A 27,566-nucleotide genomic window follows, 5' to 3' on the forward strand; every position below is an offset into this window, starting at 1 on the left:
TGCACTTACTGCAGTATATGGCAGTGGCCGTTGGCCATTAGCGAGTCTCTCGTTTCTCATTGGCCACAAAAGATAGCCAGACAGATGAAAGACGAGAGATTTTTTCAATTTACTCGAAACATGGGAATTATCATTACAAATCGAGAAATGTTAAAAATAAACCATAAAAGTGAGAGGAACTTGTATGTTACGGTGACGTCCATGCCAATATATAAACAAAGGCATGTGGGCGTATGATGTATTCTTGAAATAAGACATTATCATAATAGCGTACTCATATTATAAATGTTTTTTTTAATAAAAAAATCATATCAACTCAATCGTTTAATAATACGTTATGTATCATCTTGTCGTTTAAATATTAACAAGATTTTCTAGAAAAATAGTCGAAATGTATCAATAATAATAATAATTAAATTCAAAAACATCTTTTATCATTCGTCTAATGTCTCTTCCTCTGTCTCCACCAAAAGAAAAATAATTGAACAGCTGTACTGCTACGAGCACTTTAATAACAATCTCATCAATAATATTTATTTAAATTTTCCACAGGATAAAAAATTTGAACAGAAAAGAAAACCCTTCAACTACGAAATGCAGATAAAATCCCACACTACAAATAGGGCTGCCCTCCTCTCATTTTTCCTCATCACACCTCAAAGTCTCTCTCTTTCTCTCCCTCTTCCTCTCTGTGCTGGAGGTAATGCGCTAGAATCTTGAAGCACCCCCTTTTCAATTCTTTCAAGTTTCAAAGCTTTTGATAATTCTGTGTTTTGGAAACTTCTGTTTTGTGCAGAGAAAATGGCTTCTTGCAAACAATGGACTGTGTTTTTGAGTTTGCTGTGTTTGGTCTCTGCAACAGTGGCAGCTCCCCCGAAAAAGCCAGTTGCGGTGCCGTTTGGCAGAAACTACATGCCCACTTGGGCTTTTGATCACATCAAGTACTTCAATGGAGGCAAAGAGATCCAGTTGCATCTCGACAAATACACAGGTACAAAGAGAAACAACTCAAACCAGTACATATATATATTATTAGTATCGCTCAAGCGTTAACCAGTTAGTAAATTAATCAAATGATACTTTTGAAATTTCATATTATGGATTCTTACTAGTATTTGGTTTTGATTTGAGAAGGTACTGGCTTTCAATCAAAAGGAAATTACTTGTTTGGCCATTTCCATATGCAAATTAAGATGGTTCCTGGGGATTCTGCTGGAACTGTTACTGCTTATTATGTGAGCGTTTTCTTCTCAATTTCTTTCATTTTTTTACTTCATTTTGTTTTCCAAAGTTTTTGAAACGGACGTTGAACTCAAATGTTATATGCTTGTCATTCAGCTGTCTTCACAAAACAACGAACACGACGAGATCGATTTCGAGTTCTTGGGGAACAGGACAGGACAGCCATACATTCTGCAGACCAATGTGTTCACGGGTGGAAAGGGGGATAGAGAGCAGAGGATTTTCCTCTGGTTCGACCCTACTGCAGCTTACCACTCCTACGCCGTCCTCTGGAATCTCTATCAGATTGTGTAAGTTTTTTCTCTTCTGCCCTCTTTTCTTTAAATTCCTCTCTTTTCATGTACATTTTCTCGTAATCCCTTTTGCTTTTTCTTCGATTTTTTCAACCCAGTGACACTCAAAACATTAGAACAAAGTTGTTGGGTGACAGAGATTTTTCCATGTGATGGATAGGGGTTCATCATGTCATTATACAAATGGTAGAATATGTATGCTAAAAGTTAATAACTTAAAAAATAAAATTTCTCATTACTTTTATTAAACATTTGATTAAACATTTGATGTACTACTTATATTTTCATCCCAACTAAAAGTTTCTAGTTGTGGAAATTAACAAGGTCCATCATCATAACTCCCATTTTTTCTCGTTTCATTATTTTTTTAATTTTATTCAATTTAAAAACTGGATAAAATAGTGCATTTTGAAAAGAAAAAAAACAAAAGATAACAACAATCACGTGACGCGTATTATAAAGTTATAAATTATATCGGTGTAAGATACCTTGCACCATCATAAGATTTGCACCAAAGTCATAAAGTTCAAATTTTCCACTGAGAAACGGAAAAAAACAGAGTCTAGTAAGTCAAAGATTTTCAACCAACAAACATTGAACATCCACACTTTTTCCTCACTTTTTCTTTTCCAACTTATTTTTATGGAACCGGATCTGAGCAAAGAGTAGAGATTCTTCTGACTAGGTTATCTGGACTGTTGAAATTTAATTCAACGATTACAAACAAGAGACTTTTTAAAAATTATAATTATTGTAACTGTTTGATCAAATTTCAATAGTTCAGATAGTCCGGTCAAGAGAATCCCACTCTATGCTCAGGAGGGGATCCGGTTCCTATTTTTATGTTTTTCGAAACAGGTGTTTCAATATAAAATTCAATGATTTTATCGTGTTTGGCTTTTCTTTTTCTTTTTCTTTTTTCTAAAAAAACTGGGTAAAATTCATATGTGGCTGACTTGTCCCGCCTTTTCATGCAAAACCAGATTCTTGGTGGACGACATACCGATCAGGGTGTTCAAGAACAGCAAAGATTTGGGTGTGAAATTCCCATTTAACCAGCCCATGAAGCTCTACTCCAGCCTGTGGAACGCAGACGATTGGGCTACCAGGGGTGGTCTGGAAAAGACCGACTGGTCCAAGGCTCCGTTCATCGCTAGCTACCGGGGCTTCCACATCGACGGGTGCGAGGCCTCCGTCGAAGCCAAGTATTGTGCCACCCAGGGTAAGAGATGGTGGGACCAGAAGGAGTTCCAAGACCTTGATGCTCAGCAATGGAGAAGGCTGAGGTGGGTCCGCAAGAAATTCACCATCTACAACTACTGCACTGACCGAGTCAGATACCCTTCTATGCCACCAGAGTGCAAGAGGGACAGAGACATATAAACCAAGAGTAAATTATGATTAGGCTGATATACTTGCAACATCTCGTGACGTTGTTACTGTCGCACGAGGATATATAAACGCTTTGTTTTGTTCGAGCGAGTGCACCGATTAGAGAAGAAGATGACACGTACTCAGTGTTATTACGTATTCCATTGTTTTTTCTATCGATTGTATCGTCGATTAGCATGCAGATTCATTATCCGTATGAGTGTTATTATCTTTAATTCCGTTAAATTATTTTTTAACAGAAGGTTTGTTAAATTATCATAATCTTTAAATAAATAATATATAGTTTCTGTGTTCTCTTCAATAAGGTGGATATTAAAATAATTATAAGATCTAATTATTTTGATCAACGTAACGTGGATTCATGTGAGCACTTGTTTTTTTTTTACTTGGAGAGTTGTATTAGAATAATTTACAGTGGCCTTGATTGATGATTCCCCAGCAGCACGATCTGAGTAAAGGTGAAATTATTGGTCTGTAGTCTGTCAAGTGGCAAGAGACAGATGGGAAGAGAGATATTTTTCAGTGTAACCGAGGTGGTACATCTCATGTCTTTATATAAATAGTGGATTATATGTGTTAAAAAATTAATAACTTAAAATTATACACTTGCATAAAAACACGTGGTGTACCATCCGTATTCCCGTCACAACTAAAAATTTCTCGTAAGCCACAAGGATTGCTTGCTTGTAGTTTGAAATATTTTGGAAGCATTTTCATAGAGAAATTTTTTACTGTGACGGAAACACGAATGATACACCACGTGTTTTTAGTAAGTGGTGGAAAATTTTATTTTTTAAGTTATTAACTTTTTAACATACATATCTCACCATTTGTATAGTGGCACGTGATGTATCATCTCGTGTGCCCGTCACACTGAAAAATCTCTCCATTTTTTTTAGAAGGATATTTTGAGATGGGTAAAACTAGAGAGATTAAATTTGTAGACTATATTAACAAATCAAATTAGGTGTCACTAAGCTTTACTAATGAAGCAATGTTGGAGATTGGTAACTGAACCAAATTCTCTATGGGCTCATGTGATCAAAGCTCGCTATTTCCCTCACTATTCTTTTTGGGAGGCTAGAAAAGGAGGTCGAGCTTCATGGGCATGGGCTAGTCTTCTCTCAGTTAGAGATTTGCTTCATAAAGGTTCCCATTGGCAAATCATGGGAGGGCAAGATGCCAAGGTTTGAAGTGATAGGTGGCTGCCCTCGATTCCTTCGGGACACCCGAAGCCTATGGGACAACAGAGTGTATCGCCAAATCTCAGAGTTTCTTCGTTAATATGCTCGATATCAGGTTGTTGGGATATTGGTTTTTTGCAAGCTTCTCTTTGAAGCGGATCAAATGGCTATTGAGGCTACTCCCATTGGTGTTTTAGGTCGTAAGGATAGACTTGTGTGGGCTCCGAACAAGAAGGGTATCTACTCGGTTAAGTCGGGGTACAATTGGTTAAGTAGTGTTGTGGACGAGAGGGGGTTTAGCCCTACTTTAATTAATCAACTCCCTCATATTTTTTGGAAACATTTATGGAAGCTTGGGGTGCATCCTAAGATCCGGCACTTTATTTGGATCTCGGTTCACGGTGGGCTTCCCACCTGTGCTACTCTCTATCACCGCAAATCTGCCCCTTCCCCTGTGTGTCATATTTGTTTGTGCCAGGATGAATCTCTTGAGCATATCTTCCTCCTTTGTACTTGGGTTCGCCCTATTTGGTTTGGCGGTGCGCTATCCTATCTAGTTTGGCGGTGCACTATCTTACAAAGTGGATCATGAAGCTATTTCTTTATGGGGTGGGTGGTGCAAGGATGTATTTTTGCCAACGTTTGGATCGGCTTCAAGCAGGAATTGGGCCCAATCTTACATTGCTTTCACTTGTTGGCTCATTTGGGAAGCTCGTTGTGATTTTGTGTTTAATAAGGTTCCATTGAACCCGGTTTCAGTTCTTCTAAAAAATTTAGCTGCCCTTAGTTCTTTTTTGAAGGCTAATTCTAGTGTGGAGCCGTGTGGAGTGACGAGTTTTGCTTCGGCTCCTCAGGTTGCCTCTTGGTGTGCTCCATTTGATCCTTGTTTTAAGATAAATGTGGATGCTAGATGGTCGATGGTCACTCAACGAGGTTTCGCTGGGGTGGTGGTGCGTGTTGCTGAAAGAAGATTTGTAGCAACTGCTCGCTACCCTATTTGTGCTCCCTCTGCCATCACTACGGAAGCACTTGCTTTGTTTCATGGGTGCAGGTTGGGGTTGAAGCTTGGTTTTCAGGAGGTCATTTTCAAATCGAACTCGTCAGAAGTCATTTCTTGTCTTTCTAGTTCTGTTGTTGACAACTGGGAGGCTTCCCCTACATTGGAGAGGATCAGATTGTTGGGGAGTTCTTTTCAGAGTTGTCGTTGGTCTTGGGTCCGAGATCAGCTAATGAAACAGCGTACGTTTTGGCGTTGTATAATTCGTCAGAGATGAGTGATTCTGTTTGGGTTGATCGACCCCCATCTTCGTTGGTATTCGTCCTAAACAATGACGGCCTCCCTTGTCCACATTAATTCTTGTTTTTTTTCGATGCTGGGGTGACGCTTTCACAAGGTGGAAGTGTCCTATTATTTGTAAGCCTCGCACTGTTGTTTCCTGCTCAGGCTCTGCCTCTGTTGTTAGCCTCTTGTAGGCTTTCCTGCTGCTGCTTTGATGATCCTGTCTTGTTTCAATGAAGTGTGTTTCCTCTCAAAAAAAAAAAAAAAAAAGAACATGTTTATCGACAATTAAGTAATAATGTATTCACCAACTTCCATATCATTTAGTTTATAAAATTTAATCTCCCAAGCATTACTCTTCTCAGATTATTGGATAAGGTTGTCTCTCTAGTTCAAAAATATTTGATGCCTTCTGTTGATGCACAAAACCGAAGGTCTTGGAACAACGTAAATCCGACTGTGAATCTGCAAGTAATGTAAATAACACAAGATGTATCGTGGTTCACCCCAAGGTTTGGGCTACGTCCACACTGATTATGTATTTATTTGAGGGAGAGAGAGCTCTGAGAGTGAGAGCTTTGAAAGGGGGTGAAAGGGCCTAGGAATTGGCCTCCCCTAATTGTGAGGGTGAGAGGTCCTTTTATAGAATAATGACTCCTCACTTATTACATATTTGCCTCTTCCTTTATCACATAATTACATTTAAGTCCCCCGAGTATTTGTACGAGATCTAAATACGAGACCCTAAATATGGTATAAACATTAGTCCCCCAAGTCTTCAGTCAAGAGAGTCTTTAGGCTAGAGACTTGAAATTCAGTCCATGTGTGGGCCGAAGTAACTAGATGTTGTCTTGAACTGATGTTTGATATGAGGCGGTGCTCAATCTGAAATGATGCTCAACTAGAAGTAGCACATGCTGCGAGGCTGCTCGGCTCGTGGCTTATGTTGCCTTGGTTGGCTCGGCTAGTAGCGTCTGAAGGTGAGGGAGTCCTTTTTATAGAATAAGGGCTCGCTCCTCAATACATGAATGATGGGCTAGAGTTGATGCTCTCTAATGATGGTGAGGGAGTCCCTTTTATAAAATAAGGGCTCACTCATCAGTACATAAATACGGGCTAGAGTTAATGCTCTCTAATGGTGATGAGGGAATCCTTTTTATAGAATAAGGGCTCGCCCCTCAATACATGAATAATGGGCTTGAGTCCCCTAAGTATTTTTCATGAGGCCCAGTTAAGGCCCAATATATGGTGTATAGTGTAGTCCCCCAAGTCTTCGGTCAATAGAGTCTGTTGGCTGGAGACTTCAAATTGAATCCATGTATAGGTCGAAGTGGCGGTTGTTCGGAGGCGGTATTTGTATACCCTGCACTGAAGCTTTGTAGGTAAAGCTCTGTAAATGAAGCTTTGAAGCTAGAGCTCTGTAAATGAAGCTTTCGAAGCTGGAGCTTTTGTAAATGAAGCTTTTGAAGCTAGAGCTCTGTAAATGAAGTTTTTGAAGCTGATTGACATGAGTGATGCTCATGAATGTTTATGTTGATTGACATGAGTAATGCTCATGGATGTTGTCATGAGTGATGCTCATGAATGTTAACATAAGTGATGCTCATGAATGTTGACATGAATGATGGTCATGAATGTTTATGTATGATTGTCATGAGTGATGCTCATGAATGTTTATGTATGAATGACATGAGTAATGCTCATGTATAATTTGGAGTACTGGGCGTACTTTTGATCACCTGGTTGGTGGCATGAAGAGGAGTACGGGTTGTACATTTCATCACCTGGTTGGTGGCATGAATGGCTAGTTGCCAAATGATATTAGAGTACGGGTCTGGTTGGTGGCATGAATGGCTAGTTGCCAAATGATTTTAGAGTACGGGTTGTACATCACCTGGTTAGTGGTAATAGCGGCAGATTGCCGAATAATTATGGAGTACTGGGCGTACTTTTGATCACCTGGTTGGTGGTAATAGCGGCATGTTACCGAATAATTGTGGAGTACTGGGCGTACTTTGATCACCTAGTTGGTGGTAATAGCAGCAGATTGTCGAATAATTGTGGAGTACTGGGCGTACTTTTAATCGCCTGGTTGGAGCTATTTTGGGCTTATAGGCCTTCACCCTCTACACAACACTCCAACCCATTTATTTTAGGCTTGCCGGTTTTTTTTTTGTTTGATGATTACCCTCTGATGGGGTTTATACATATTACCCTTTGATGGGGTTTATACAAATGTCTCCGAAAGATAATAAAAATAAATTACATCATTCTAAAATAAATCTGATCCTCTGTTCAATGGGTCACGCCCATTATGCCATCACCACCACAATTATGTCTGCTTCTTTTTATCCTCCTTTGCTTTCTGCTTTTGCTTTTACTTTCTCTTTTCCATTTCCTGCATGTTCGCCTGTAAAACATAACAGGACAGTCTTGATACCACCTACTTGCTCTCTTTTGTTTTTCTCTAAAGTGATCTGTTTTTGTTTTTGTTTCTTTTGACAAGCTGATGGACAGACAGGATGGCATAGGTCGGATTTAGCACATGCGAAGAGTTATTCCCTTTGTCTAAGTGGGTTGTTGAAGATAACCCATTACTGCATTATTCTCAGAGATATGATGATGATGCAGTTGAAGATTGTGCAGAGATACGGAAGACCAAAAAGAAGACTTTGAGGGCCATTGGCTCGATGATTGATTAATTATGCAGGGATATGGTTGTCTCCTGATGATGCTGCCGTAACTTCCCAAACGTCACTGTTCCCTCATGATGATGCCGTTTCATGTTACTGGAGGTCGTCGATCTGACCCGACCCAAAAAGACCTTGAAATCGTTCTTCAACACGAGAGGACCTTGATCCAAACATGGCGCAAAACCGCTCCCAGGAGCAAGAGAGATGTTCGGGGCCAATCCGGCCAGAGATGGAGGCAGAGCAGGCGCTCTGTGGTCCCATACCTTTAGCAGAAGCAGGACTATTCTATGGACTAGGCCTCGCTTGCTAACTTCGATTTTGATTCGGCTCACGTTGCTGTTGCTGCTGTTGTGCTTGTCGCCCAAGATCTTCAAGATCGTGGTCTTCCCCGCACCATTGGATCCGACAAGGAAGCATCGATCGTCTGTGTTGAGTGCGAGATCGAAGTCCTCGATCAGCAGTTTGGAGTCCGACGACTGATGAAAATCCTAAATTTGAGGGACCAACCTGGGTTTGGGGCGTTGACGATGACTGGGGAGCAGGGCAATGGGTGGCGTCACCACCGTCGTCCAGATCTTGGTGTTCGGCGATTGAAGTCCTCGGCAGCTCAGGAACAGAAATTCGGGTCGACCCGGAGTCAACCTTGACAAGTTTTTTCGCCGACGTCAACTGCTTGCCCACATAGCGTCTCGAGAGCATTCCTCATTCCAAGCATAACGGTAATGACATAATTTTCAATGGAGACGATAGCAAGGTCTAAGGTACCGACTTGGCCGGCGGAGACTTAAGTGATTGTGCTGAGGGAATACTGGCATATAAAGGTGAAGATGGCGGGGCCAGTGAGAAACCATAGCTTTTTGGCTTCTTTGAAAAACTCGCGGAAGAAGTCGCGAACGTTGACGATGGGAGAGATGCCGTCGGCATCGGGAGTGAAGGAGGCGGTGGAAGTAAAAGAAGGGTTTTCCGGCGGAGGGAAAGACTCTAGATGGCCATGCAGGTGCTGATGATGATCAAACTTGTCCCTTTGTTGTCTTGCCCGCCACCTCCTCTCACTATGTCTGCTGCCCACGCTAGCAGTCCCTCCATCTCTCTTCCTCTTTCTCTCTCTGCAGAGTACATAAAAGGTTAAAGCAGTGCAGCACATATGCACAAAGTGTGTTTTGGTGTTGATGGGTCTTGGTTTTGGGCCAATTGAGACTTGGACACTTCTGAGACAGAGTAGAGAAGAAAGAAGATGGGGGGTCGGTGTCTCTTGGGTTTTGCAAATCCACGATGGATAGTGGTGAGGTTTCACGGTGGTGAGATGAAAAATGAAAGAAAACCGACATAGCTTTTTGTGTCGTTTCCCACAGACGGTGCCAAATGTTGATGCACAAAACCGGAGGTCTTGGAACAACGTAAATCTGACCATGAATCTGCAAGTAATGTAAATAACACAAGATGTATCGTAGTTCACCCCAAGGTTTGGGCTACGTCCACACTGATTATGTATTTATCTGAGGGAGAGAGAGCTTTGAGAGTGAGAGCTTTGAGAGGGGGTGAGAGGGCCTAGGAATTGGCCTCCCCTAATTGTGAGGGTAAGGGGTCCTTTTATAGAATAAGGACTCCTCACTTATTACATATTTGCCCATTTCTTTATCACATAATTACATTTAAGTTCCTCGAGTATTTGTACGAGATCTAAATACGAGGCCCTAAATATGGTATAAACACCTTCAACTTAAGACCTTCCTTAAATAAAAAAGAGTAAAATAGCAAGATAGCTCAAGATTTGGAAGGAACATAATTGTTCTCTCAAGGGAAGAAAATCTGTTTACAGTACTCATTACGTGATAATTTTCATAATCGTAAAATTTAAAATATTCTCTTTTTTGTGGTCGTCATAATATATCGCACAAAATTAGTCGTCATTATAATTCATTTAGATATTCTAAACTAATATAATCCATGAGAGATGCGTTTGAACTTGGCTGCAAAAAACTAAATACATTGTCCTAACTAATTGGTCAAACTCATATTTGCGCATTTTCTTTTCTTTGGATTTGCTCGAAATGGAAGAAATTACGGAGGAAAGGTGGTGGTTACGTCCACTATCAAAATTGAAACTTTGGTGTCTAAAGTATTGGGTAACATAACTATTTCTAACAAAAAGAGAAGGGCGAGGGGAGTGGAGCATCCCATAGAAAGTGACATGGAGACTTGGGAGTCATCTTGTCTCACTTATATTAATGCAAAAATTAAGCAGATTTCCGGGTCAAAATTGATTGACTAGGATGGAAGCACAGCTAGATTTGAAAGGGCAGCAATGAAAGTTGGAAGCAGTGAAAAAGAAACTCTGCCGAGACACCATCAAACAATCAATTTGGTCTGAATGGCGGAGTGGGGAAAAGCAAAGAGGTCATTGTTTAGGCACAGATGTTAGATGATCTGGAAATGGATGTGTGACCATTTTATCAAGTAAATGTCAATGTTTACATGTGAATTTGACAACTGCAATCTATGACATAAAAATGGGTTCATCCGATAAAGCACTTTCTCAAATTATAATTATGCTTGCACTTTGAAGTTTAGAGTTCAAGTTTAATGTCCAGGTGAGTTTGTATACCAACATCTTACATGCCAACTAATTCTTACACTGCGTTTTTATGAGAAAACTTAAAATTACTAAGGAATCAGAAAATAACAGAAATTGAAGTGGCCGAATTTTATTTTCTAAAATATGAGAAATTTCTTGTTTGGTTAACCTAAAAGAACAGCGAAATTTAAGTACGAAATTTAATGTGTATAGAATCATTGATATATAAATGAGAGATAATAGTTAGGATGCTAGTAGTGGTGGTGGAGACGGCGGTGATGATGGTGGGTGATGGTGGTGCTAGGGGTGGGGAGACAACGGTATGTGGTGGTGGTGGCAGTCATGATGGTGATGATAATGGTGGGTGGTGATAGTGGTAGTGACATGTGGTGGTGGCCACTCATGGTTCATTTTTTTTCTTCGTATTTTGTATTTTTAAACTCTCATTCATAAAAATTTAAAAATGACACTAATTTCTATGAATTTAAACTTCAGAATTCGTGCATGTAAATTTCTAAATTCCAACTTTTGTCCAAATTTCAAGTTTATTTGTCTTGTCTAAATGTAGTGTTAGTTTAGCAATATCTTTCTTTTCATGAATGGTTGACTTAAACCATAATAAGGGTAAGGGTCATGTATTCAGATTTTAAGGTTTAGAGTTCATAAAGCCAATATTTGGATGAGGAAATTACTCCATAAACAACAAGAAGCCATGTACCAATGTACTCATGTGTAACACATGTATCTATTTAACAGGATTACACTATAAAGTCATAAAATATTAGCTATTTTATTCTTTCATAGCATGACTGTGATATCCCGTTTCGAAATTTATCATTTATTTATTTTACAATTTTGAAAAGAAAAAAAAAGTGATTTAAAGGGTGTTTTGGTCATTTTAAAATTTACTTTGGTACTTGGAGGTGATTTTTTTTTTTTTTAAGAGAAATGATAACATTTTATCAAGCAATCATAAGTCAATTGAAATCAAATAGGGGTCTCCACAATCGAGTCCAGAGGCTCCTCAAACCAACAAAACTCAATAGGAGAAGAAACAGCCAACTTGGTCATACCATATGCCGTAACATTAGCAGTACGGTGCACAAAACAAACCTCCGAATCCACAAAGGCCCGCAAACTAACACAAATGTCATCCACCAGAAGATTCATGGGAGAAGACCCCTGGACTCGGCTACCAATAGCTTGAACAACTTGCAGTGAATCACTCTCCATAATAACTTTAGGCAAATTCCTGTTCCACAACCCAACGAATCCCCTCGCGAACAGCAAGTAACTCCCCCATGGTAGGACTCGATGCAAGGGATATTTGGCAAACAAACCCTCCATCATAGCTACCAGCTTCATCACGAAATACCGCACCTACACCTCCCACATTCGACCTAGGGAGAAAAGAGCCATCAATGTTGATTTCACTCACCCAACCGAAGGGGGACTCCAATTCGACATAGCCTGAAGTGGACGGGAAAGATGAAAAACTAAGGCCAGATTATCCACGTTGTTCTCCCAAAGCAGAGTGTTCCTAGCACGCCAGATATCATGCAGAGTCATAAATAGTAAAACTAATTGACTTGAAGATAACTGATCCACACATAATGACAGCCAATCACACATTGAAGCTTGTGCCGAGAGCCTTAACCCCAGTTTTAATTGAGAAGATGTGTACACCGCACGAGAAAATTGACAATCTTTGAAAACATGGCGCCGAATCTGAAAAGAAACTACAAAAAAAAACATATATTGTCCACTACAACTCCCTTGGTTTCCAGATTAGCATGAGTAGGCAAAATATCGTGACAAGCCCTCCAAACACACATCTTAACTTTGCCTAGGATAGTCGCCTTCCACATAGCTTTTCCAAACAGAAGCCCCCATCAAAACCAGGTGCGAAGAGGAAGCCTCAAAACGGCGATTGAAAGCTACCTTATAAGCACTATTTACCGAGAACAAACATTTCGCATCATAATGCCAAATTAACTTATCTGGAGGCAGTCTACAAATTAGCGGAGTAGCAGGAATCAATGCTGCCTCACATGGACGAAATAGCTTATTAACCAAATTATAGTTCCAAGATGCCGTTTCTGCAACAATCAAATCTACTACATACTCTACTCCAGCAACCGGGAAAGAAGGCATAAGAGGTCAAAACAAATGGGGACGGTCAAGCCACTGATCATGCCATATTCTTATCGAACTACCATCCCCTACCCGTCAACGTGACCCACTTTCCAGGGCTAATCTAGCTTCCAAGATGCCTTGCCAACACATAAAATGAGATAACCCCAGTGACGTCTGCCATAAAGTGTTATGAGGAAAGTACTTGGCCTTCAATAATCGAGAAAGAAACTGGATTTTGAACCAGCCGTTACCCTTATTTGGCAAGGAGCGCAAGGTTGAAATCATACAACGAACGAAAGCCAAGACCACCTTCTTTCTTGGACCGGCACATGTTTTCCCATGACATCCAATGGAAGCAATAAGAGCCTTCACCATCCCCTACCAAAACCGGCAAAATATGCGCTGAAGATCCTCACAGAAGGTCTTTAGTAGAAGAAAACAATTCATCGAGTAAATAGGTAGAAACTACCCGACCATCTTAATAAGAATCTTTTTACCCGCAGTGCTAAGTAGTTTTTCTTTCCAGTATTTCAGCTTTTTCCAAAGACGATCTTTAATATAAGAAAATTGTTCAGAGTGGTTCCTCCCAAGCACAATAGGCAAACCAAGATAACAGTCCTGCACATCCACACGCATTACACCTAAGTAAGCAGCCAATTGAACTTGAATATCCCGTATAATATTGGGCGAAAATGATATCGCACACTTCTGAAAATTTATACACTGTCCAAAGGCCACCTCGTAGAGTCGTAATACTTGTTTAAGATACCAACACTCCTGGAAAGATGCTTCATAAACAAGAAACTATCATCAGAAAACAACATATGAGAAATAATAGGCATCTCACGACAGATAGTGACACCATGAATAAAATCAAGCCTTTCATAACGAGCAAATAGACTGGTAAAACCTTCTGCACAGAGGAGAAATAAATAAAGGGAGAGAAGATCCCCTTGCCTGAGGCCACGGATGGGAGTAATGTACCCTATAACATCTCCATTAACCAGAAATGATTATGTGATTGAACTAACGCAGCCTATAATCAAATATGTCCATCGAGGATCAAAACCGAGTTGCAACATAATTTTCTTGAGAAAGTTCCATTTGACGCAATCATACGCCTTGCTCATATCAAGCTTTAAGGCTAGATAACCCCGTTTAACCCTTCGAAGATTATGAAGGTGATGACCCAACTCAGAAGCTACAAGGGAATTGTCTGAAATTAATCGGCCTGGAACAAAAGCACCTTGCTGCATAGAAACAATTGCATCTATCATCCCCTTTAATCGGTTCACAATAACTTTAGCCCCTATCTTGTAGAGGACATTACACAATGCTATGGGCCGGAGCTGGGTCATATTTGTTGGCTCAAAGACCTTAGGAATTAGAGAAACAGTGGTGTAATTTAGTTGCTTGAAGATGCGGCCTGATGTAAGGAAAGACTTTACAGCAGCAATCACATATGTTCCAACAATGTCCCAAAACTTCTGATAAAACAGAACCCATCTAGCCTTAAAACAGTGTGAGGGTCCATTTGGAAAAGTGCCTCCTTAATCTCGATATTCGAATAATCAGAGCATAGCATACGATTCATATCCTGAGTGACACGCTTGGGAACAAATTCTAGAATCACATCACAAGGGAACTCACCATTTGATTTAAACATAGAGGAGAAATAGTCAACCACAACCTTCTCAATATCTCCAGAGGAAATACACCAAGTGTTGTTTGCATCAAACAAACCTTTTATGTTATTTTTATGGTGACGGTTAGAAATTTTCTGATGAAAATACCTCGTGTTTCGATCCCCATCCAGCAACCAGGTAGTGTTGGACCACTGCTTCCAATGGGCCTCCTCCTGAGTAAGTAGAGACTCAAGCTTACTAAAGAGAGAACTCATGAGCTCCCATTCCACCCCATCGAAAGCTTGTTGAAAAAGAATTTGCAGTTGGTCGTGGACCACCTTAATTTTCTGCTGAGCAGAACTTAGAGAGCGCTTCCATTTCAACAGTTCAACACGAGTTGCCTTTATTTTTTCGCAAACACAATACGACGGTGTTCCAGGAACACTTTTGGAGGTGAATTTAGAATAGACGGATAGAACTCAATACCATGAGAATATACACAAACGACACCTAATTCCGAATTAGAATGAGGAATTTACGAACCTTGAAATATGAGAAATTTGGTCCTTTGCACATACTATAAATATAATTACCGAAATTGGAAACCTCCTAAATTGGACCAAATCCTTTTAGAGGCGATCGAGTCAACCTGACCCAATCATGACCTGAACTTTGACCGGTCGTATCTCTTGATTCCGACCACCGTTTTGGTGATATCAATTTGTCCTTGTAACCACTTTAGTTTTTGAATCGTGCCTTAGAAGCTTTTGGTACACCTAAAATCCTAGATTTCGAGATCATCGTCGACAACGAACTCGGTGGCACATCACCTAGGTTTTGTAGCCCAATTTTTCACGAGCCCAACCAAAATCAATGTTGCCGGACCTCTGATGATGGCGCGACGCGCCTCGAAACTTTTTGGCACTGCATTTTTTCAGGCGGCTTTGACCGTCTTCCAACCATTTCTAGGGATAGGCGCATACATAACTTTTCTTCCTCGTTGAGTTCTACATGCATGTGTAATTTGGTAGGAGACAATGAAACGTTCTCAATGTCCTGAGTCCCTATCCATGATCCGTTTGTGTGATTCAATCGCTTGATTGTAGAACCAAATGTGATTGCCGTTTGAGTTTGGTGAATAGTGAAGACCCAAACGTTGGATCGTTGTGAAATTGAAATAGGCTTGTGAGTTGAGACTTGTGTGTTTTAATAGCGATTGATCGTGTGAGTGATGCGATCTTTGTACTCGAGAAGTAGTAGCTTGAATTCCAAATGAGTTGACTTTAGTTTTATGTGACAACTATTTTGTATATGAAAGACTCCCTTGTTATTTAATTTGTGTGTGTAACTTGAATTTATAAATGTGTTATTACCCAATCATTGATCTGCTTTGCGAAATGTATATATGTGTGTGTTTGAAATAATTGTGAACTGAGAGGTCTAGTAGAGAACTGTTATCGTTGTAGTATTATTACTACCATCCAAGAGTATATTTGTAGCATGTATTAAATTTATTATTACTGTCAGCCATAAGTATATCTGGGGATATCATATTTATTATTACTCTCAAGCATGAGGCAGATATTAGATTTATTATTATGGTCTATCAAGAGTATATTTCGGGCAAATATTATATTTTCATACTGTCAGCTTGAGGGCTCGAGCACAAATTCGAGTTAGTAGTTTCAATATTTTTAGGGATGTGTTATCCACACATCCTTGATAATTCATATTCATTGATCTTCTTCAATTCATCCGATCCGACGGCCAAAAATTAAAAAGATGTGTGAGAAGTAAAACGGGATGTGTGGATATCACATCTCTATTTTTATTTGTGACAAATGATATTGTTAGTGGGTTAAATAGTTAATTGTTAGGGGAGAAATGAAATCAGTAGGGTTCAAATAAGCAGCATGGTATATAGGCATAATTGCTATCCTTCACAGCGGTAAAGTCATCTGCATGTATTTTCAAAACTTATGTAAAAAGAAAAAGGACATTTTTTTTTATTTTTTTTACAAAGCTTTACACTTATCGAGGTCACTACTTTAGGTTAGGTTAAGGAGTGAGGATATTGAAGATTCTCAAGTTACATTGGTTCATCGTATATCGTGCGATCAAAAATCATTGTAAATTTTTTTATTTAAATTTAAATATAAACAGTATCTAACGAAAACTGACCGCACGATATACGATGAACGAATGTGATTAAAGAATCTCCATAATCCTCACAAAGAAGATCCGCTATCCTCTCTCTGGGTTAAGGACTCATTTGGTCCCACAACATTATCCGATTCCTTCCAATCACCATTTTGTAGAAGAAAGAACTTTCCTTTTGTTAGAAATCCAACTTTACCCTCAAGCTCGACAGGATCTCTTCATTTCTTCTTTAACCGACTTTGAATATCGTAATTTTACAATCCAATCCAATCCAATCCCACGAACTAAACAATACTTAACTCACTAATAGAGAAAAAGAAATGAGACTGACCAATAAGTACGTTTTCATGACTGATCCATCATCTACTTTCATTTTAAGAAGCTGGAACCCATTTCTTCCTTCCACGTTACGGCATATACCAATCCTTGACACTAAACGAGGGTCGAGTGTCCGTTGTAGTATTTCAGTCTATAGAACCAGATCATCAGGCTGAGGGCCCGTAGGCCTGAGGCTTTTAGAGCAAGTAGGAAGCCAGCAGAAAAAGGAAAAGTTTGTGAATCCGTAATTAAACCGATTAGAAACTTTGTCTTCTGGAGAGGAAACGAATCACAGAAGCAGTTGCCTCGTGATATTTAAAGACCGATGAATCTTTCACTTTTATCAAATTAAGAAAATGTTGTAAACTTGTAGAGTTTATGAGAACTCCTGATCACTCAATCTAGCTTTAAAAAAGCTGACATTATTCAGACAAATGACCGATTTATTGTTCTTCACTACTTTAGCTTGTCGGAGTGAAGATCTTGCTTGTAATGGAAGAATCAAAAGATCGGAAACAGTTCCGATTTTCGAGACAGCATATATAAAGGAGCAGAACAAATTTCGGTGTCTGCAGCCTGTGGTCGATCAACGATGGCCATGGCAGACACGAAATGGATTATTCAAGTTAACGAAGAGCTCGATAAGATGCAGGATCTTTCGATAGAGAAGGAGCATTGGAGCAAGGGGTCGATATACAGACTGCCAACCTGCATCACGGACATTAACAAGAAGGCCTACAAGCCCCAGGTGGTCTCCTTCGGGCCTTACCATTTCAATAATTTAAATCCAAATGAGGACCACAAGCGCAATAATTTAAATCCAATGGAGGAGCACAAGCGCCGCGCCCTTGTCCATTTCCTGAAAAGATGTGGGAAACCTGTTGAGCTGTTCGTCAACGCGCTGGCTGAAGTGATGCAGGATTTGAAGGACTCGTACAATCCGCTTGAGCCTGAGTGGAGAGATGATACAGATAGATTCTTGCAGCTGATGATTCTGGATGGCTGTTTCATGCTGGAAGTCTTGCGGGTTGCTTCTCATTTACTGGATGATTACGCTCCCAATGATCCCGTCTTCAGCAACCACGGGAAGCTCCATACGATGCCGTACATCAAGCGCGACATGTTGATGCTTGAGAATCAGTTGCCAATCCTGGTTCTTGACAAGCTGGTTGCGGTTGAGAGCGATTACGCTAAGGTATTAATGTAGAGAGTGTCAATCTCAAGTCAGGAAATTAAATTGTTGCATAATAATTATATAAAATCTCGAACCTCTGCACCCATTGCCAATTGATTTTCTTTGCATGCTAACAACATAACACATAAGATTCTGTATCCCATGTGGGATGCTCATGTTCTAACACATAGTCCTCTGTATCCTATGTTGATGTTTTTCGTTGCACAATAATCTCTATTTGTTTCTGGCAGGATGAAGGGTTTGTCATCAAGCTCCTAATCAAGTTCTTCTCCCCCGGTATAGCAGCCTCAATCACGGGAAAATGCGTGCACGCATTGGATGTGTATAGGAAGAGCCAGCTTCTGGGAGAGCCCTATTGCAAAACAGGTCACTGCAGACCAGAGACTGTGAATCGTCATGAGGAAATCATCTGGTCAGCGACAGAGCTCAATGAAACCGGGATCAGATTCAAGGAAAGCAAAACCACTAGCCTCAAAGACATCTCATTCTCCAGGGGAGTCCTCAGGCTCCCATCCATCATTGTGGATGACACCACCGAATCCATGTTCTTGAATCTGATAGCGTTTGAGCGCTTCCATGTTGGGGCAGGCAACGAGGTCACATCCTATATATTTTTCATGGACAATATCATAGACAATGCCAGAGATGTTGCCCTCCTACACTCAAAAGGTATCATCCATAATGCCCTGGGAAGCGACAAGGCAGTTGCGGATCTTTTCAACTCGCTCTCTAAGGACATAACGCTTGATCCAGAAAGCAGCCTTGATGCGGTGCATAAGAATGTGTATCACTACTGCAAGAAGCCTTGGAACGTCTGGCGCGCCAATCTCATGCACACTTATTTCAGGAATCCATGGGCTATTATTTCCCTCGTTGCCGGTGTCTTCCTCTTCGTGCTCACTATAGTTCAGACCGGATACTCCATATATCCCTACTACTTTCCAAATGGTGATTCTCCCACCTGTGCATGTTCTGTTAACAATTCTACTAGCCCTGCGCCTCCTCCTCCGCCTCCACCAAACGCTGCATACTCCACCTCACCATCAAGATTTATATTTTCTTTCGTTCTTATGTCGGTTGTATGGATGCTTACGGGTTGAAGATGGTTTTGATCATTCCCAACGATCATCTGTGGGTTTTGGGAGGTTTCCTTCATATTTCTTCTCCATATTTGTTTGAAAAAGACGCTAGGCGCTAGTCGGGTGGCAGGTTAAGATTTTTGGAACATTGGTTTGAATGATTTCTTCTTGTTTGCTCGATGTCCAAGAAACACCAGATTCATTTATTTTCTATCCATAAATAATTCATCAGTGAGGGAAAATGCATGTTGCAAGATGACGATTTCTCGAAATAGTATTATATAATGATTGATTTCATAAAAGTAGTGACACATGAATAATACCCGGATTCTAAATCTTTCCATACAAATTTCAGTCCTCACAAAGAAAATTTGGGCCTGCTTCATCATCTTCTGTACAGAAGCTCCTACTGTATACATGGAAAGAGTGGGGGAAAGACTCCGTGCCTGCCGGGGCCTCTACGAAAGACCAAACTCCGCATTATTTCATATCTCGAAATGCAACGAACCAAAATCAGTTGAACAATTTGGGTTCTACAGTCCAAGAAAAAAGTGACTCTACTTGCGCGGGAACTTCAGTCATATTACCCGAGAGCTGCTCTTTATCACTTCATTTTTCCGATTCCAATCAAGGTAAGCTGCAAGAGATAATATAGATTATCAGATTACAAAACCAGTAGATAACTGAATATCAATTCGAGAAAATGACATCTAACACAAGAAAGAAAGAAAATGGAATTACAATGTTGTTCTCAGGCTTCCCCCAATAGAATCCAAAGAGGACAACTGGCAATATATTGCAGGCTATGAGTACGAAAATCATCAGTGCATGCATTCCCATCCATTCCATCACAATAGCCGGGCGCCTGTAGCCACACACATCGACCTGAGGGAAGAAGAAGAAGAAGAAACCGTGCAGTGAGAAAACTAGGAAGGCCGAACCATAAAGTATTTATGCTAAGACGGTGTCAAGTTGAAGAGAAAATTAAAAGAAATTGTGAAGAAAGTTTCTCTTAAATTCCTTGACTTGACTTGAAACCCTACCATCAAGTAAATTGCAGCGAAGAGAATTCCAGCAGCACCAGCTGTGATACACATATAACTGAATGTGTAAAGAGCCTTGTTAATATGCATGCCTGAGAAAAAAGAAGCATAAAAAGGATAGTTTAGTGATAAAAAAAATTGCAGCTAATTCCATTCTTTATGTGTGTTTAACAAAATTGTACTGGAACTGCGTACCAATTAAGTCGAGGGTGAGGCCTAAGACTACAAGAGACGAGGATGAGATAGACCAGTGTAGGATTCTTTCCCGGTGATCCTGCATTTGGAGGGAGTAATGGTTACAGATATGAATCCTCTGAGGAAGAAAAGAAGTACCTGATATGAAGTTTTCTCACCTTAAAATGGACAATGATGTGCCCGTAGTGCAAACCAACCAAGCAGGTAACAATGGCCATCATTGAACTGCAACGACGAAGGGGAAGCAAATAAATTTTAAAACACGAAAAGATTAGAAACAAATAACCAAAATACACGTCTACCTAAATAGTGATGAAATGGGATCTGCAAAAAAGTAAAAAACACACCTCAGAAGTCCTTCAGGATCAAAAGGGGCTTGGCACCAAGAAGGAGCATCGGCAGGCAACGGGCCATAATCAGGGGAGTTAACACTGCATTGCTGTAAAATAGCAAATAAAAGTTTAACCATTACTAATGACAGTGAGGAACACTACAATTAAATGAAATTAAGTAAAGGAAATAGATTCTTACCTCCGTTCGCGCGTAGACTGGTCTTTTATATAAATGCTCAATCCCCAATATCGTACGATCAATCATCCCAACTGCATTGCAAGCCGATCCCGTGTCACCCCGTACTCCACATTTTACCTACAAAAAAGAGATGAGTATAAAAGCGGGATATATCTTTATAAAGCAAAACATACGCCGAATTCTCAAACATTTTAGGAAAGAACTAAGAAACAAATGATGGAAACTTACTGAAAATGTTTTCGGTGCAGAGGAGGAATCGACAGGAATCTGGTACTCCCAATCAGGAACATATAATCCGTATAACGATGACAGGTATATCGTGGTGATTATCAATGCCACAGCCCTGAGAAACAGGGCATACATTTTTTTAAATGGAGCAATATACACATTAGTATTAGAGTGGTGCAGAAAAACAAAAAAATAGGGCTACTAATGCAGATAAATATTACTTACAATTGAGATCGATATTTCCTGAGCAGCGATCTTCCTGAGTTGACATTACCATCACGCTTTAGCCAAATCTCGCACAACGCTGCTACAATATATCCAATCGCAATTCTCTGTGAATAAAAGAATTAGTTAACTTTTCTCTCAAGTTTCTAAATTAAGAAATAACCCTACTGAAATACAGCATACCTGTAGAATGCCCATCCATCTGATCTTTGTGATATCAACCCCGAAAGTAAGATCCTTGACGCGATGGAAAAATCCGCCTGGACAAAAGATATGTCGGACATTGCTCAGTATACAAAATCTTATAGTTTGCAAATCAAACTTTGCAGTAAAAGTCTTTTGTAGAAGACATAAAATTACTAGTTCACTATTGCCATATGAACATATCAATCAAATGCTAATAGCCTGACGATAGAGAAAAGTTTCGGTTTGACTGTCTAATATATTAGTGTACCTTGAAGAAAAAGGCCTAATGCTAGAAGCTTCAGCGTCCGTAAAACTGCTTTTTTCGTAGCATCAGCTCTGCATGACGGTTTCTGTACGCAGAAACATTTATCTGTTAGCTAGCTTCTTCCTAAAACTGTGACGGAGATCACGTAATCATGAAGAAAAAATGAATTGATGGAGCAAGAAATGTAAAGTGTACCTTGTAGGCAAGTGCAAGGGAAAGACCAACAATAAACAGGAAGAATGGCATGACTAAATCTGCAAGGGTTAAACCATTCCAAGGTGAATGGTTAATTGCAGGCAGGATTCCACCCATGTCGTCCACTATTATCATCAGCTGCATCAAACAATGGCAAGCAATTATGGAAACGAACATAACAGGATTCACAACTACAGGTGACCATGGGTCGTGTTCGATTTATCTATTTATGTTGGTATCATGTGCATGTGAAACAACGAGTTAATCGACATGTCAAATGATGTAACAAATAGAACAATACAAGCACTCGTATAAATGTTTTTATATTCGTACGAGTTAGTATAGTACAAGTTATGTAAGATGTATTTGAAATTGTAATTAGATTTTCGTTTTTTATAAAATATTGAAAGAAGAAGAGAAACTGCTTTTGCACTGGTTTCCAAGTGGCAGGAGTTAAATGGCATTCAGAGCTTTTTGACATAACTCAAAGCAAGTAATGCCAGCAACACGTAAAATATTTGATAAACTCCAAGCAAATTTATGGATGGACCAACCAGCTGGAGTTGCAGTGACTGCGGGCGAAGCCGACATACTTCGGAAGTATGACCCATCTCTACATGTCAGACGCGATAGATTTGGTACATCAACCCGTCACATGAGATTAAAGAAAAAGTAAAATAGTCCAAATAGGAGAGATAGAAACTTGTCTACAATATCGTATGTATAACACGAGAGTGTTTTTGATAAGATTACTGCATTTGGACCATAAAACAAATGAATAATAACCGATACGTAATCCAAACATACATACTAAAATCAAATAAATAAGAACTACCACGTGATCCAATTGCTCATACTAAAATTTTATGACTGCATTTGGATCACAGAACAAATGAATAAGAACCGACACGTAATCCGAACGCACATACTAAAATCAAATAAAAAAGAACCGACACGTGATCCGATTGCTTATACTAAAATTTTATAACTGCATTTGGACCACAGAACAAATGAATAAGAACCGACACGTAATCCGAAAGCACGTACTAAAATCAAATAAATAAGCACCCACACATAATTCGAATGCTCATACTAAAATTTTATGACTACATATAAAATGAAATATATTCCGGTTACATATAAGAATCTATCAGTGGAGGTAAATTTTAGGCGCTTGGTGGTGGAGCTCCAAGTCACTCGATACAAAAAGCAAAAGCCTGAGAAACGGGCATTGAGATTGAGGAGGTCGGTGTCTTTTGATTAAAGCCTTGCAAAAGGAGAGAAGAAAGGAGGGTGCCGTGTCCGTTGCATTTGATGTCACATGTGAATCGAGATCGGATTTGCACACGAATATTTACGAACGGATTGATCACAATAATAACAAGATGATTAAATCTTCTTTTTTTTCCTTTCATTAAATTACGTAATTAGTCGGTGGATTTGTATTATAATTTAGATTTCTTCGCTGAATTAAAAATATGGTAATTTTCATTTTTGAATTTGACAAAATCTGAAAATTTGGTTTTTCCATTAGGTTAATTACGTGGCATCAAGATTTAAAACAAAAATGAAATTTATTAGAAATCTAGTATTTGAAAATAATAATTCCAAGATTTTTAAATAATCAATATGTTTTACTTTTAAATAGATCGGTGGTGTGGATGCGAGAGGCTGGAGGTACGGGGTGGCGCGGATGGTTGGAGGTAGGGGTTTGGGGTGGATGGCCGGAGGTAAGGGGGTAAGTAATTAATTTTTTAGCAAAAACATAAAAGAAAATATATAATTAATTTTTGAGCAAAAACATAAAAGAACAGAAATTATAAAGAGACTATTTTAAATGAGATTTTTCATGAAATCTCTGAAAACTCACAATCTAATCTCAATTTCCATGTTAATATTATAAAATATTATATAAAAAATATGAAGTGATAGAGAGTTCATTAAGGGTGCCGAGAAAATTTCCTTAGCATTTATCAAAAGAAGATATCGATTTTAGAACGACATTGTTGAAAGGAAAGAACACAAAGACATGAAATCGATTTTTGACCAAAACCATAAGAGAAGCTTATGCAATTAATCATGATACCCACAAAAGAGGGATACCATTTTATTTCGTTGATTTGGATTTTTATTATTTTCCATTTCTTCAAACAAAATTGAACGGAAAAAGTCAACAAAGAAGAGATTTTTTGCCACAATCTTAAATTTCAAAATTTTCATAGCAGATCACATTCATCCAACTCATTTAAGACTTAAAAACAAGCAAAATACTGAACTAGAAACCAGTTCCGTTCTTCTAAATTTTATAATGTAAAATAACTCGCTAGTGTTTCATAACGAAAAATACGTAAGAACAATAACATTAATTTTATTTCTTAAGGAGCTAGTTTGGGGTCTATTTTAAGTGACATGAGCTGTTTAGCAACAGTTCATTAGTCACCAATCATCCATTTTGTTGACAGTTACAAACAAACAAACAAACAGAGCAAAGCTTAAACTCATGCGAAACACTTTCGACATTGTTTACTTTAATAAAAAAGAAAATTTTTACTTTAAAAAATCATTTTTTGTACTATTCACTTACAACGCATTTTTGTTATTTTGATTAAATCTCAAAGTTTTCAAACTATTTTCATTTGTTTTTCATAGAAAAAATGCAAAAAAAACCAAAATGGAAAAAACCATCGAAACGGTGCCGTATCACCAAACGAATGAAAATTCATTTCGTTTCTGTTTACGGCGTCGAAAAGCATCGTATCGTTGCGCCTTTAAGCAAAAGGCAAAAACTAAAATCTACCAAATGCCTTCAAATATTAACCATTAAAATTTATTTTCATCAATTAAAATTAATTTTTATCTTTTTTCATTACCAAAAATAGAAGGCAAAAATAGAAGAGAGATGAAGGACTATGAAAATCCAGGGAAAGCAGACGTTACCGCAACCGTGAGTCCACGAAAGACGTCAAGGGAAACAAGGCGTTGCTGCTGTTGCCGCGACTTCGAAGGCAATGACGCCACCGCTGCTTCTCCGTTACTAATATTCTTACAAGCAGCGCCCCCGACGCCGGTGGGAGACTTTGATATCGGCCGGACGGCCATCTCAACATCGGCGTCCATATGACCATCACCGCCATCACCGCCAGCACCAACACCATCACCACCACCGATATTAATGTTCTTCCCCATGATACGATCCGCCATACCACGTTTTTCATCGTCCGAGTACACTTTAATAGGCTCGTACATCGCCATATCTCCCTACCCTATTATGGACTCTGCATGTAAATGGACATGATATGCAAATCAGATAACAAATACGAGAATGTTAGTAGTAATATCGCTCGTAATCAGAAGAAAAAAGGAAACAAATATATGGAAATATGAATCTTCAATATTGGCCACACAAACCTGATTTTGGAGGGCAAGAGAGATCAAATAAAATAAAATAAACCTCTGACTTTTTTTGTTTTGGTTTGGGAGGGGGAGCGGAGCCGCAAGGAGAAGAGGCAGTACCTTGCAGGACTGCGTTGGAAATGCTCCCCAAGTTTTCTGGTTTCTTTTTCTCCTTTTATGCTCCTCTAATTTTCTCTCTCCCCTGGCTATATATATATAAAACCCAAAAGGAAAAGGGGTTTTTGTATATTTTTGAGTTTGTTTCACCAAATTATCTTGAACTAAATTAACTTCAGAGATTAAGATGGACTAATTTAAACTAGACTAAACTAGACTAACTTAACATTTGGTGCAATGTCGGATTAAAAATAAGAATAATAACAAACTACAATATTATATTTTTTAAATCATATCTAATAATATTATATTAATTAATTCTATCTTTTTATTCTAATAAACTCTCCCTCTCTCTAGAAGCCTCCATCTTTTTCTCCCTCTTTATCCCCCTCGTTCTCTCCGTCCCACACCTTCCTTCCCTTCCCTTTTTTTCTCCAATTAATTGCCAAATTTTTTTTCTTCTACAAAACAAAGAATCGAGCTTGGTTTTTCAGGTTTTTGTTCGGTTCAAGATTCCAACTGGAAAGAGCTTTCCAAGTTCGTGGATTTAATCAGCGCGGTAAGTCTGTGGAGCTGCGGAACCGGCCTGCAGCGATGCCTCGCGAGCTGACCGACGACTAGTTGGGGTTTGTGGAGTCGGGGAAGTGAGAGACAACGATGGCTTGGATTTCTTGGATTCGTTTCCGTCAAACCCAATATTGTAGACTTGGAGATCTTCTAAGATGAAGAAGAGGGAAGAGGAGAGAGAGAGTCAGAGAAAGGGAAGGCACGTTGTCGCTCAAGCCTGAGGTGAAGCGAAGAACAAAAACGGGACTATGAATCTCATCGTTTTTTGTGGCTCTCGCTAAGCCCACCTAGCGAAGGATTTAGTCAGCACAAGTCCAGCTTAATCCCATTAAACACAATCTCAATTTACACCAAACATAGGATTACTGATTCTAATTAAGTATTCCAATCTAGTGAAACTTAAGTCGGCCAAACAAACGCGCCCTTAGTGATTGCAACATAGCAGATATTTGTTTTGCACCCTGTATTTTCCCGTAATTACCCTCTAAAATCCCTTAATTATCATCCCCGCATAATAATTTATAAATAAGAATCTGCTTTGTATTAGGACTCGTGAATATGTATTGGTTTGGTATTAAGGTGATTTTATAAAAAGTGGGTATAAAAAAAGCTGAACTCAAAAAAGTGTTTGGTAAATACTTAAAAACAACTTATCTTCACATTTTTGGGTGAAAAAAAAAAACTGAAAACGTGAAGCAGTAACAATAAGCTTATTCTCACAGCACAGCAAAAACAATTTTTTTTTCAAATCACAGTAATACCAAACCAGCCCTATATCTAGTCTCCCACATCTCCAATCCCAGTAATAGTTAGAGTTGGTTTGGTATTACTATGCTTTGAAAAAAAATGCTTCTATTGTGCTGTGAGAATAAACTCAATTTTGCTGCTTCACGTTTTCAACTTTTTTTTTATCCAAAACTGTAAAAATAAGCTGTTTTTAAGTGTTTACCAAACACCTTTTTGAGCTCAGTTTTTTTTTATAACCACTTTTTATAAAAGCACCTCAATACCAAACCACTTAGTACATTCGCGTATCGCATAACTAATCTCCTATATCTCTAATTCCAATAATAGTTAGTAAGTTCACTTAACATACACATTTTGATGATTCATTAAAATGCACATATTTCATAACTACAAAGTACTATACACATATTATAGACGTACATACTTTTACATTTAACACACGATTTTTTGACACGTTTTATAATAAATATATACAATTCACGTTTTCTATCAAGAGTAAAAGTAAATAAATATTAAAATAAAAAATGGCCGAAATAATATGATATTTTTTTTTATGACAAAGTTGTCGAACAATATTTACATATTTTTCATATACCATACTTGTTCCATATTTTACTAGAAAGTTATGTGTATCTTAGGAAAGCAGGACTGTCACAAAGAATAATAGAAAATCACCTCTAACTATGGCTTGTATCTTATCTAA

The 27,566-nt window shown here is 38.9% G+C and overlaps 3 protein-coding genes across 3 annotated transcripts; 2 read left to right on the forward strand and 1 right to left on the reverse strand.

Annotated features, from left to right (window-relative positions):
* The first annotated feature begins 534 nt into the window (after positions 1-534).
* Positions 535-3,231, forward strand: LOC126608745 (xyloglucan endotransglucosylase protein 34-like). The gene is made up of 5 exons (XM_050276747.1): positions 535-700; positions 797-991; positions 1,135-1,235; positions 1,339-1,532; positions 2,519-3,231. The coding sequence occupies exons 1-5, from the start codon at positions 595-597 to the stop codon at positions 2,916-2,918; spliced, it is 996 nt and encodes a 331-aa protein (XP_050132704.1). The 5' UTR covers positions 535-594; the 3' UTR covers positions 2,919-3,231.
* A 14,098-nt stretch (positions 3,232-17,329) lies between these two features.
* On the forward strand, positions 17,330-19,413 carry LOC126608968 (UPF0481 protein At3g47200-like). The gene is made up of 2 exons (XM_050276986.1): positions 17,330-18,092; positions 18,323-19,413. The coding sequence occupies exons 1-2, from the start codon at positions 17,490-17,492 to the stop codon at positions 19,190-19,192; spliced, it is 1,473 nt and encodes a 490-aa protein (XP_050132943.1). The 5' UTR covers positions 17,330-17,489; the 3' UTR covers positions 19,193-19,413.
* A 20-nt stretch (positions 19,414-19,433) lies between these two features.
* On the reverse strand, positions 19,434-25,616 carry LOC126608969 (uncharacterized). The gene is made up of 14 exons (XM_050276987.1): positions 25,448-25,616; positions 24,977-25,314; positions 22,040-22,177; positions 21,848-21,929; positions 21,577-21,653; positions 21,394-21,500; positions 21,169-21,283; positions 20,941-21,057; positions 20,757-20,848; positions 20,568-20,634; positions 20,410-20,488; positions 20,215-20,306; positions 19,913-20,056; positions 19,434-19,808 (listed from the first exon to the last, which is right to left on the reverse strand). Exons 2-14 carry the CDS (start codon positions 25,289-25,291, stop codon positions 19,776-19,778), a joined length of 1,458 nt encoding a protein of 485 aa, XP_050132944.1. The 5' UTR covers positions 25,292-25,314; positions 25,448-25,616; the 3' UTR covers positions 19,434-19,775.
* Positions 25,617-27,566: the final 1,950 nt, after the last annotated feature.

The sequence above is a fragment of the Malus sylvestris genome, chromosome 16, assembly GCF_916048215.2.
Source record: "Malus sylvestris chromosome 16, drMalSylv7.2, whole genome shotgun sequence".
NCBI lineage: Eukaryota > Viridiplantae > Streptophyta > Magnoliopsida > Rosales > Rosaceae > Malus > Malus sylvestris.

Coding starts and splice junctions, on each gene's coding strand:
- LOC126608745 (XM_050276747.1), top strand. CDS start 595: ATGCAGATAAAATCCCACACTACAAATAGGGCTGCCCTCCTCTCATTT. Junction 992..1,134: donor GCATCTCGACAAATACACAG/GTACAAAGAGAA, acceptor TGATTTGAGAAG/GTACTGGCTTTCAATCAAAA. Junction 1,533..2,518: donor TGGAATCTCTATCAGATTGT/GTAAGTTTTTTC, acceptor ATGCAAAACCAG/ATTCTTGGTGGACGACATAC.
- LOC126608968 (XM_050276986.1), top strand. CDS start 17,490: ATGGCCATGGCAGACACGAAATGGATTATTCAAGTTAACGAAGAGCTC. Junction 18,093..18,322: donor TTGAGAGCGATTACGCTAAG/GTATTAATGTAG, acceptor TGTTTCTGGCAG/GATGAAGGGTTTGTCATCAA.
- LOC126608969 (XM_050276987.1), bottom strand. CDS start 25,291: ATGGCGATGTACGAGCCTATTAAAGTGTACTCGGACGATGAAAAACGT. Junction 21,930..22,039: donor CCCTTGCACTTGCCTACAAG/GTACACTTTACA, acceptor TTCTGCGTACAG/AAACCGTCATGCAGAGCTGA. Junction 21,284..21,393: donor AGGAAATATCGATCTCAATT/GTAAGTAATATT, acceptor CCTGTTTCTCAG/GGCTGTGGCATTGATAATCA.